The sequence below is a fragment of the Eleutherodactylus coqui genome, chromosome 1 (genome assembly GCF_035609145.1).
Source record: "Eleutherodactylus coqui strain aEleCoq1 chromosome 1, aEleCoq1.hap1, whole genome shotgun sequence".
NCBI lineage: Eukaryota > Metazoa > Chordata > Amphibia > Anura > Eleutherodactylidae > Eleutherodactylus > Eleutherodactylus coqui.
The window spans coordinates 168872075-168884569 of record NC_089837.1 but is presented as its reverse complement, the minus strand read 5'-3'; the positions used below and the strand labels follow the sequence as shown (position 1 = coordinate 168884569).

The following is a 12495-nucleotide window of genomic DNA, read 5'->3' as shown; positions in this document are numbered from 1 at the left end:
TAACCTTTTAAACTGCCTTAATCAAGGTATACACATAATTATTTTATTTGATGTTTATGTATATGCTCAAAATGTTGTAAATCTAAGAGCTTGAACATAATGATTAGTCTTTTGTCATGTTATTCAATTAATCTTTACCCATTTCAAGCTATGTCTTCATAAAGTTTACTTGGCAGGCATATAATAGTGACCCCTTGTATTATTCAATTGTTATACAGCACTTTCTTTCTTATACCTTAAATTCAAAATTGAAGTCACCTCATGCACCAAGTCAAAGATGCAAGATGACAGCTTAGCTTCAAATTTCCAATTTCCTTTTAATAGAAGTTGACAGGAAGGAACAGAGTGGACAATTTCTTTTTTCTCCCTCATTGATGATCTTAGAAAAGACACACTACACTGAAATGTCACCAATCTCTTTTTTTTATTGAAGTTGCCTAAGTAGATTATCAAAAAAGCTGAGGTTATAAAATCTCAAAGGAAAAGTACAGGTATAAATATTAATTGTATTGGGGAAAAGGATTTTAACATGTTTGAAAACATAATTGATTATACAAGTCTTGACAGCACGTGAAGTGTTTGGATCTTTCATCTAACCTGCCAAAATGAAGCACTTCATAACAGAATTAATCTTTCGCCCACAGTTAGGATTCTGAAAATTAATTACATTGTAGAACTTGGTATAGATTTATTTACAGTGTCTGTCTACTTTTTAACATGACTGTTTTTGTTCTTCTGTTATAGGTGCATGATGGACGAGATGGTTCTTCCCGACTTTTAGGAGCTTTTACAAAAAATGAGTTGTTGAAAATAACACTCAACAGTACTTCCAACCATTTGTGGATAGAATTTAACACCAATGGATCTGACACCGACATCGGTTTTCATCTAGTTTATAGCAGTAAGTAGTTTCTCTTCAAGATAGAAACTATGCTTTAATATTTCTGTTTATCAGCTTATAAGGTTATTCCCATCAGAGTAAGCACTGCCCTGGAGAGAAAATTGTGAAGGGAACGCGTCACTAAACCAGTCTTCTTATGATCAGTGGAGGATCCTTGCGATATGTCATTACCTTCTTTGATTAGAATAACCCTTTAAGTCTGCAGTCACATGTCTGTTTGAATGGTTTATGGGAGGGCTGTAATATTTTGCACTAAGAAATGCTAAAAATGGTTTAAGAAGTCTATAAAGAGAAAGAAAAATCAAGAACCGCACATCCAGCAATACAAATTGTTCTATTGCTCCTAAGCATAATCTTTTCAGAAATGAACACGAGGTTCTTAGCACACATTCTGGTGGCTTGGATTAACAACATTGAAGGGATTTGTGATGTTCTTTGTTTGCGTCGTTGGGCTCATAGTCAGGTCAGGGCTTGCAGTTGGGATGTGAGGGTGTGCCCATGTTGCACTTGTGTGGAGGTGATCTTAAAATATGGACACGCATAAAAGATGGCACTGTGAAGTGGCAAGTTTGATCAAAATGTATACTAAGAACCTCATCTTTGGCTATGAAAAATTATGCTTGGCAGCAATAAATCAATGTAGATTATTGCAGTCTATGTCTTTTTTTTTCTCTTTTTATAGAGTTGACTAAAATGGTTTTAAAACCATAGAATCATAGAATGCTAGAGTTGGAAGGGACCTCCAGGGTCATCTGGTCCAACCCCCTGCTCAGTGCAGGATCACTAAATCATCCCAGACAGATGTTTGTCCAGCCTCTGTTTGAAGACCTCTATTGAAGGAGAACTCACCACTTCCCGTGGCAACCTGTTCCACTCATTGATCACCCTCAGTTTTGTCTCCTCCCTTTCAGTTTCATCCCATAGCCTCTAGTCTTTACTTGTGCAAATGAGAATAGGGATGATCCTTCTGCACTGTGACAACCGTTCAGATGTTTGTAGACAGCTATTAAATCTGCTTTTTTTGCAAGCTAACAATTCCCTGATCGTTTAACTGTTCCTCATAGGACATGGTTTTCAGACCTCTCACCATCCTGGTAGCTCTTTTCTGAACTTGTTCCAGTTTGTCTATGTCTTCTTTCAATTGGGGTGCCCAGAACTGGACATAGTATTCCAAATGAGTAATTTTAGAGACATTCAATAAACATGTTCATTAAAACAGAAATAATCATGTTAAATGCCGAACCTACTATAGTAGTGTTGTATGCACTTATTTGCTGAAGATGCAAGTTTACATGATCCAATATTATATTTTAAAAATAATCTAAGTTTAATACCTCATTTGCATAAGCAAATTCATAAATCGTGTTATTCATAGTATTCTTGGGACACTGCTAAACATGCAAGTGCCGTTCATTCTTCAGAGGTTTTTTTCTCATGAAAACAGCTATACTTGTCCCGTTGCAGAGTAATTCTTTCTCAGATTAGTTGATACTGTGGGGAAATGCTGAGACAAACTGTTAGATTAGCTTCACACACACCATTTTTGGCACACCCAATCACTTGCTTTATTGCAATTTTGTGAGCCAAAGCCAATGGTGGATTTAAAAAGAATGAGAATTATAAAGGAAGGATTTTTCTTCTTGCTGGATTTACTTCTGGCTTTGGCTTAAAAAAAACTGCATCAAAAAATATTGTGTATGAAGCTATCCTAAGGTCGCCTTCACACTGGCCGGAAATGCTGCAGAATTCCACTAGCAGAATCACAGAAGAAATTCTACAGCATTTATAGTACAAACCATGCAGATAAGATATCAAAAATATTCTTTACATGGTGGGGAAATTTTGCGCAACAAATAAAAATGGCCGTGGATTCTAAATCCACAACATGTCTAACTGTGCTGTGAATTCAACCCCCTGAAATGCAAGGACTAAATCGTGCAGCAGATCCACAATCAAAACACAACCAAATCCTCACCAACCTTACCTCACCACTGTGAATTTGGCGCACATTCGCTGTGGGGTTTCTGCTGTGGAAAGCCTGCAACAAATGCATCATGTATGAATGTCTATTTATGCTGGGGATTTAACATTTGAAATACAAAGGTTAATTTTCAAAGCTAATCAACAATTTAAAACGTGGCCATATCTGCACCATTTAGGTATGCATTTGGCCTCTGGGGATTACCAGCAAAATTGCTGTGGTTGCATAATACCCTTTACCATTTGTGGCTAGCTTACCTCTTCTGGCAGTCATGGCAAACGTTCTGTCAGTGCTCCCATCAATTTCCCTAATTGTTTGACTGCTTGCTCTCTCTGCTGTCCAGAGAACATACACACATGGCCATACTCCTAAAGCGACAGTGTGAATACTGCTAAATCCTCCTCTACCAATTATATGGTATTCCTGGCTATATCAGACACCTTTCTCCTTTGGAGGGTACCTGAGTTTGTGCCCTTTTGGTCCTGCTTAGGCTGCTATTCAAGTGTGTTCAGATTCTCCTGTGTCTGAATTCAGCTATTCTTGACTTAGTTCCTGTCTTCACTCTTGTCCCTGTCTTATTATACTAACCATTTTTCTGCATGCTCCCCGTCCTGACCTCAGCCTTGCTTTACTGTGCTAACCCCATTATGTTTGTCACCACTTCTAGCTTTTTCTTCATTCTCAAATTATGCTGTCTGTCCTACCCTGGTTCGTCTGACTATGCTCTTGTTCATACCATCAAGGACCACATCTTAGGCTATTGTAATATCAGCTGCCACATTACTGGAACCACTTTTAGAGTAATAGCCTGGGGTCCCAACAGCAAAGCCCACATCCCAATTTGTGGATTTAAAGGCCGGGGTACCTCAGGTGTCGACTCTAGATTTGGCCCTAAGCCCAACTGGTGTGTAGCACAGTGGATCTACATCGGCTGATCTTGACACAAACTGAGGTACTCAGAGACATCATATGAATTGACATGGACAGCAGTATAGTTCCTACTGCAGAGCCATATTGCAGCCTGTGAACCTTGCTGTGCCATGAACTTAACATAAATTATTATGGAATTGCATCAATGGCATATGATTAATGCATTGTTACAATGCAGCCAAAGACATTTCCAATAACCCATAATGTTATATTTTTTCTGTCTTACAACATGTTGCAATATGTTTAAATGAACGATGATTTTGAAATCCAGCCAGAGTTGCCAACCGTCCAGAAATTCCTGAACAGTTAGTAAAAATAGGATACCTTTTTCTAGTGTCCTTGAAAAAAAATAGCTTTGCCATTAATTTTTTGAGGCTGGTGGTTTGTGAGCAGGTTATTTTGATTATAATATTGTATAATAATAAAATAGTATATTATAATAATATATAACTATTGTCATTTTGTAGTTCACAGTAGATGCTGGTAATGAGCTCACAATAGTATCTGACCTGTAAACATCACTTATCATTTTTATCATTCATTGTGGTTTTCCAATGTTTTTGTAAAAAAAATGACTGAATTTTTCAATAATTTGTCTAGAAAAAAGAAAAACAAAATCATGCTGGCAACCCTGAATCCAGCACAATCTTTAGTAAAAATCTTGGGATTTTATTGCATTCCATATAAAAACATTAAACATAATAACATATCCATAATGCTTGCATTAGGTGTTTGGAGAAGATAGAAATGGTTTACGCATTTCACACTTATCCATCCTAGGTCTTCTATTACAAACGAATCACAGGGAATTTATACCTAAATCAGACATAATTCCAGCTGATATAAAAATGCAAATACAGGTAAAACACTGTGAACCAGAAACTTTCTGGAAAAACTAAAAGTGACACTAGTAGTATAACACGAAATCACTGCAGAGATTGAGGCCATTTGGATGCAAACTGTTCAGCAAAAATACCCAAAAAGCCTTTCAATTTCAATATTTCTGTTAAGTTTGGCCAATGAGTTTCTGATCTCTATGTGCAGATAAGGGGAGCTGAATCCATACTTTTTTTTTTTTTACAATTTGATTGTACGTGTACTGTACATAGCAAAAGAGATTCATTATGGGAAGAATATGCTGCACTTCTGAGGACTAAACATTTGCAATCACTATACATCATGACAGACAAAAGGGTAAGCCCATTAAATTAATAATACTGGTTTTCAGTGTAATAAAAAAATCATAGTCTTGTTACTTTGCCGCTTCTTATACCAGCAGGACATATACTTGTATTTAAAGTGGCATACAAGAGAGCAACATAAAGAATCTTGTTGCTTTACAAAGCATTAGAGAGGACTCATTATGTAGATGTGAATCAAGTGACAAAAAGATACTCTGGAGCTGGAAAGATGGCAGATAATGGCACCAGAAATTGTCAAGAAGTTATGTGTAAAACCCAGCATCATTTATTAACTCTCATAAAGAGCCAGGTGCAAGGGATGGCTAATCAGTGTATAGAGGTGCTATATTTAAAGCCATTGTTCGGAAAATCCAGCTAACATTGTTCACTTACCTTCCCTTATTGATACCATAGGATCTGCATCTGGAAGAAAATTGTTGAACCTTCAACTGTGGAAGTATGATTCCTTACTGTTTGAGCTGTGGGGCTCTGAAATAGACTTCCCTATTAACTTGCTTTGGCAGCAACATAGGTTAGCTTCAAGGCTGCTTTCCTGAAATAATGCAATATCTATATTATCTACTTCTGTAATATAGTGGCCTGCTATGGGAATTTACTGTATTTCCCAGAGAAAAATAATGGTATGTCCCACGGCATGCGGTATTAAAAAGGTAGCTTCCATTAAAAGCATCCCCATTATAGTATATTGAATAAAACTTTAACAAGACTTTCAACCTTTGGATCAATTGAAGTTAGTTCTGTTTCACAGTTCCATAATACATTCACATCATAGAGTCTGTATTAGGGGCTTTAAACCTCTGAACCTGGCCCTGTAGTTCTACTGATCACTATCTAGTGAGCTTGCTGTGAACATAATACAGACCTTAAAAAAGTGGCCACATTATGGCCATGTAACGCTGTTGTGATATTGGGTGTTTCTACCTAGTTTGATATATTTACTTTTTCGCAGACAGTATTTATTTAGATACAGAATATTGAAAATTTTGATAAGATTGCCTTTGTTTTGTTGTTTCTGTACAGTTTACACTACATTATAGACAATGTATAAGAAATAAGTAAATAAATAAACAAGAATTAACTATTACTGTAACTTTTCTATATGAAATATAAGGGGATTTTACTACAGTGTCTTATTTGTGCAGGAAAAATTTAAGCAAGTAAGTTGAAGTTAAAAAGCTGAATATAACAGTGAGTCTTCAGAGTCTGTCAGAACTGCTAGAGTCGTTCAAAAATCCACAGGGTTCATCCCTGTGCTGTGCAATACAAATGTATATAAGGATTCTAATTCATTCATGCGGAAGTTTGGGAAAGCAGCATGAGGGGAAAGTGCAGCAACACCTTAGCAGAGGCTTTTTGTTCCCTATGGACCATCATGCTGCGTCAATATCCACCAGCTGTAAAGAGAATACTGTCAGAACTGTTAGATTATACACTGGAGCTATCGGTCATGTCGTTTCTTATTCATTGGTTCATTTTATTTATGTATGTAATGAATGTTGTAACTTTTATAAAATATCATTACTAATACAGGTATCCTGGTATTCTAGCTTTTTCTGTTTATTTTCCTTTTTTCACTTTTATAATGTACTATTTAAAACTGAAGAAAAGAAAAAATATCTAGAGAGTACAAACAATTTTGCACAGTGACAATAATTAACAGGATACAATAATACAGAACTGTAAATAGTTCATTTGCATTTTTATAAATTTTAATATATTCAAATGGAATATACAAACATTCTTTATAACATAAAGGTTCCTTCAGATACGTGCATTGACAGGATTCACAGCTCATTGATGTGGTGTCTCTGAGGAAACACAGTAATTCTCCAGGAATTTCATGAAGGAAGATTTATAACACTTCTGCCAATAATATGTCCATAGTTCTGAAATAATACCAAACACTTACAGCAGCATTTTCCATTATGCCTTCTACTTTTTCACAATGTATTAAGCTTATTTAGTTCAATATTCTTTTTATGTTCTTCAATTGAAAATACTATATCTTGCCCAAATTATAATTAACAATGCTCAGCTTTTCTAAGGACCATCAATAATTCTTGAGTGAAGCAGGTGATGACATTTCCCAACAAAAACAGACCTTCTGTAAAGTAATTGCCCACCCTTAAAAGGGCCACTCTCGCGAAAATGCATTTTTTCATCATTGAACTCCTCACTTCATTGTGACCTGATCTGTCGCACCCTGGATGTCTTCTTTGTATATTGCAGTCACTTCCATGCAGTGCAGTCTCCTTTCTGATGCTTTTCAGACACCAACTAGATAGAGAGATATGGTCCTTCTTTGCTTTTTATTTTGTACTATCAATCTTATGATACTTTGGCACAGCAGTACATGTACAGCTAGAGTCTGTACCATCTCTGCTTGCAGGGAAGACACTATAATTACCATCTGCATTCTATATTCATCTAAATACTCATCATGTGCCAGTTTGGTGAAGTGAGGAGGCCTCTCAGTCTGCCAAGCTTCCAGAATATGGCCTGAGGTTGGCTTCATTGCATCATGACCTAGGCCTCGGGTAATGAAAAAAAACATTAGCCTCTTTGGACTGGGTTTAAAAGATCTTTTGCTGGTCATTCTGAAATTCCAGGGGTGGGGCCCCTGATAGTCTACCAAATTGCCCTGAAGGTAAGCGTAATAAGATGTTGCTTTAGAGGTCACAGGACAGAGCTCCAAACCTCCTGCTCAGACATAGCCAGTTAAACCAGAGTTTAGATGCTTACCCTAGAATATTTGTACAATGAACAAAAAAACAATATGCAGTAAACTAATAATCTTCAGCTAGATGCATCTACTGACAGCAAGAATTTTGCTATTTAAATATGTATTTTAAAGACAAAATAGAGTTTATATCAGAAAAACTAAGTGATGATACTCTCTGAAGATATATGAAGAAATGAATCACTCTAAAATCTGTCTCTAGTGCGGCATCTAGAGGGAGCATTCCATCATACAGGGATTATCCTTGCCAATTTCCAAAGACCTGCATCATACACAGAGTTCAGCAGTTTCCATTAGTGCCACAGACTTTGAATACAAGAGCAGGGCAGATGAACGACAGCTTTGGCACATGCTTGACAACATTTCATTGAAACTCCTTGTTGGCTTAGCCTAGTGGCGGGGGGAGCAATCAGTGTGAATTCCAATAGTCACACCCAAATCAATCTAGTATTTATCAACTTTTCATTGGATATGTAATAAATGCCGGTATACCCCTTTAATTGTGATATGATTTTTTTTCTACTGCTGGATTTCCTTTTTTAAATGTGAACAAGGAATGGAAAAGGAATGAAGAAAAAAGACTAATCGTCTGTATTTTTGCAAGAGATAACTTTTCACTCAAAATAACAATACTTGTAATTAAAAGATTTATAACTGCTCATCACCTTTACAAATAACTGAAGACAGATATATGTTCATTTCTCAGTAGTTCAGTCTGTGCTGGATTTGACTTTATACATAAAACCACAAAGTTAATTTCTCAGTTCCAGGTGCACTGCCTTAATTAATGAGGTTGCTAGTCCTTAACAAGGGCTGATGCAGAGCTCAAGCATTCTACAGAATACACAGTGTAACTGTTGGAACTGCTGTCTCCATGGTGTTTTGCTGGCATCTGGCTGCTATAAGTCTCCTCATTCCATCCTTTGATGTGAATTAAAAATATAATCCTATGAGTTTCTTATTTAGTTGCTTTCTTTATTATAATACTGTGGTACATGAGGGAAAGATCTGCTAAGTAGTGATATAACTATTTCACGTGAAAATAATGTATGGATGCCTTCCAGTGAGAGTTTGATTATTTTGAATTCTGAGTTATACAAAGAATAGGGGTTTCTTATCAAATAAGGATAATGAAGAATGGCTACAACTAGTGTGTACTCATGTGTATACATACTAATTCATGAAAGGTATTTTGTACTATAATAACCATACCTGTTGTGGCTTGAATTCCATCATCAATCAGGGTCCACTCCTGAACATTTCCAGTTTTAGCTCCTGGAGACTTTTAGATAGTTGGTTGTCAAATGCCCTCGTCAGTACTCACCCTAGGGTTTTAATTGAGTTCAAATTCAGAGTTTGAGAAGGACACTTTCATTTTGTGTTTCAATAGCCATTTTTTATTAGATTTTGTGCCAGACTGAGGAGGAAGGTGGCAAAATTGTGGTAGTCATGGTGGCACAGCTTCAATTGGAAAACTGCATCCTGGCACGGCTCTGCACAGTGGTAAATTGGCAGTTCTTATTGTGTTCTGCCCGCAAGGTCGAGCAGGGTAAGATGGTGATAACCCTGTGGGGAGCTACCTATGGAGTTGGATAGGGAAAGATGTTATTTTGTCATGACGCCAGTCCATGAACAGGTAGGGACCCATTCTGAACAAAATAATTACAAAAAGTGGAGAAATAAATATAACAGGGTTTCAAAACTATTCCCCTGGAGCACATAGTGTGGTACTTCAGTGCAGGTGTTAGGCTGGTAGAAAGTTGATATAGTAGATGAGAGTTCATGTTAACTGGCACTACACAGTTCACATGAGATGACTTCTGCATTTTCCTCATGGGATTGGTACAAAAAAGCTGCATTTGTACCCTCTGCTGTTCCTCCCATCTTTTTTTCCTGGCTGTGCCTATGACTGACTGACTTAGTTTCCTTTCCTTTACTTAGTTTCTCCTTCTCCCTCTGATGCCCTCAGTTAAGTATTTGCTCCAGAGTACTCACACTTGTGATGTTATTTCCTTCCCACCGCACTGGCAGGCTCTGCAATGACTTGCACAGACTTTCTCCTTCTCCCTAGTCTTCTCTCAGCTGATTAGACTGGAAAGACTGACTTAGCTCTGCCCACTCTTCTCTTTCATACTGTCACACTAGCTCATCCTGTTATTGTTCTCAGTAAGAAAAACCAGGTAATCTTGTAGATATGATACCTTTTAATAGCTAATAAAAATACATGATGTTATAGCAAGCTTTCGAACCTATGCAGGGTGGAATCTGACAGTGGGTGGGGAAATTTGAAAACCCTCAGCTCAGGTGTGCATTTCTGAAACTGTGATCTATTGATTATATTTGCCTCTCTTACCTCCTTCTTTAACGTATCTGGAGCTGAATTGTTTTTTTTCCTGGCAAATTTTTAACTGCTACATGGCTTTCAGTCTTGCCATTTTGAGTTTGCTTTAGAATAATTATAACTGATAGAATAAAAATAATGTGTTTTTGCACAAAGATGTATTTTTTTTATTTTCTTTAAAAAATTATATATATATATATCCCCTTGATGTAGGCAACCAAACATATTTCATGCTAATTAAAACTTTTCTGGTGGTCTAAAGAAGTAGAGGTCTTAATGCTGTAATTTTGGTGGTCTAGAGTAGCACCTCCTATTTTGGTATTTTATGGTAAGTGAGGCCAATAATAGCTAAGAATCCGAAACTGTTAAATTTAGCATACCATATTTTTTTTACCATTGAAACATATTGCAATGGCGCATGTATATACCTCATTACGTTTAGCTAGCCAAATAGGTGCTTCTCTTGCTAAGTGATTCCTCCATATTGCTCTCTAGTGTCTGCTTATCCTGCTTTATTTTCTTATGGCTTCATTCACATCTGTGCTGGTGGGTCTGCTCAGTGATGCCAGCATAGATTGGTAACAAAATACCGGACTAAAAAGCATTCCTTGTCCACAATTTAAAAAAAGAAAACTAACATTTTGCTGGCATGCTAGAACCCAGATGGACTCCACTGTAGTCAATAGGGTCTGTCTTACACTGCTATCAACCTGCACTTATAGGATCCAGAAATTCCAGTATTTTTGTTGTTTGGCTCCAAGGATGGAGCTGTACAATGGAAATAAAAGTTCAGATGTGAAATGGGCCTTATGTGGTTTTTATCATTTTAAATGCTGTAACTTTTTATTCCCTCTAAGGCCTCCTACCCAAGGACGGAGTGGGATATACCCGCGGTTTTATGCAGAGGGAATCCCGCAGGGATAAACAAGAACGTTACTGCTGGCGATCGCGAAAAATTCACTTTTTGTCGCGTTTTCCGTTGTCTCCATTAATACTATATTAACGAAGACCTGCCGCCACAGAAAAACGCGATAAAATAGAACATGCCGCAATATTTTTCCCGCTGTGTAAATTCGTGGCAGAATCCCGCATGTAAGGACTGAGCCATTAGGTTCAATAGAACCTAATAGCTGCCTTATTCCGCAGCGGGGAACGCGGCATAAATTCGGCCATGGGCATGAGCCCTGAGGCATTATCCACACACACACACCACTGCAACACACTATATATACACACAGCTCTGCTCAATAGATTGCAAACACATTACTCTGCTACACAAACAGTTCCTATGCACAACACTGCTGCACATATAGCGCTGTTGCATAAATTCCCACTCTACTTCAAACATAGCCATACTAATGTACAAACACAAAAACAGCCTGCTGCACACATAGCTCTGCTTCAGAAATCACATTGATGTTAATAAAGTCTATACATACCAGCATATATAAGTGGCTTTTGTTTTAGTGTAAAAAAAAGGCTTGTGTTTTTGGTTATGTACAGCCTGAGGCCTTAGACACGCGGGCAGTTTTTGCCGCGATTTGCGACAGGTCCCTTTGGCAGTGTTTCCTCTTCTGCTGATTACATAATTTGGTGCTGGGCAGGGAGAGAAGACTGGGTAGCCACACAGCTCTCAGAGTGATCCATTGGGTACTTTTTAAGCACTCTGCTAGATCAGGTTGGAAGCAGTTAGGTGACCTGGCACTGCCAAACCCTCCTGACTCAGGACTGCAGGACACACAAATTTTTTTGCGAAATTTGTATTCCTAAAAAGTGTATTTGTATAGCCATATATTTATATCTCAAAAAAGTATATATATATATATATATATTTAAAATTAATCCTACCTTAAACAGCTGGATGGATTGGTTAGAAATAGAGACAGACATTGAATGAAATAAGGATCGACTAGAGCAATTCAGCGATTGGGATAGCACAATGCAGAATAGCCATTAGGTCATATATGACTGCTTTATCTAAAAATTAAAGTCAGATTCTCAGCAGTATTCCATGTAAGTGGTCTGCCCTTCTTCAACTATCTGTAGATGGTCAAGAAAGAGGGTTTATTGCAAAATTATGATGGTATGACTGCAGTTTTTGTAATCTGTGTTCATGAAGACACATAGGTCTACAAAGGAGCTGTATACATGAAATGGAAGGATATATTAACCAATTAAGGACCAAGCACCATTAATATACAGCACTTAGTCCTGGCCAATAGAAAAAATATGGTGTGGGTTTTAAACTCTTGCTCCTGAAATCTAGCAGGAGCAGGTCAGTTGCTCAACTGTCAGAGACCTCCAGGGACCCTGAGGAGAGGACAAAAGAAGCTTATAACCACTTTTGCCTTCCCTTTTGCGGACTACATACAGTATCTATGCAAAGAATAGAGGAAGCTG

The 12495-nt window shown here is 37.4% G+C and overlaps 1 protein-coding gene across 1 annotated transcript in view; it reads left to right on the top strand.

The window, feature by feature from the left end:
- The window catches only part of CSMD1 (CUB and Sushi multiple domains 1), a 1401348-nt gene that overhangs the window by 997330 nt on the left and 391523 nt on the right, over positions 1-12495 (top strand). The window contains exon 23 of the mRNA XM_066607269.1: positions 745-901. Coding sequence (XP_066463366.1) covers positions 745-901 — 157 coding nt within the window. The remainder of the gene's footprint in view (positions 1-744; positions 902-12495) is intronic.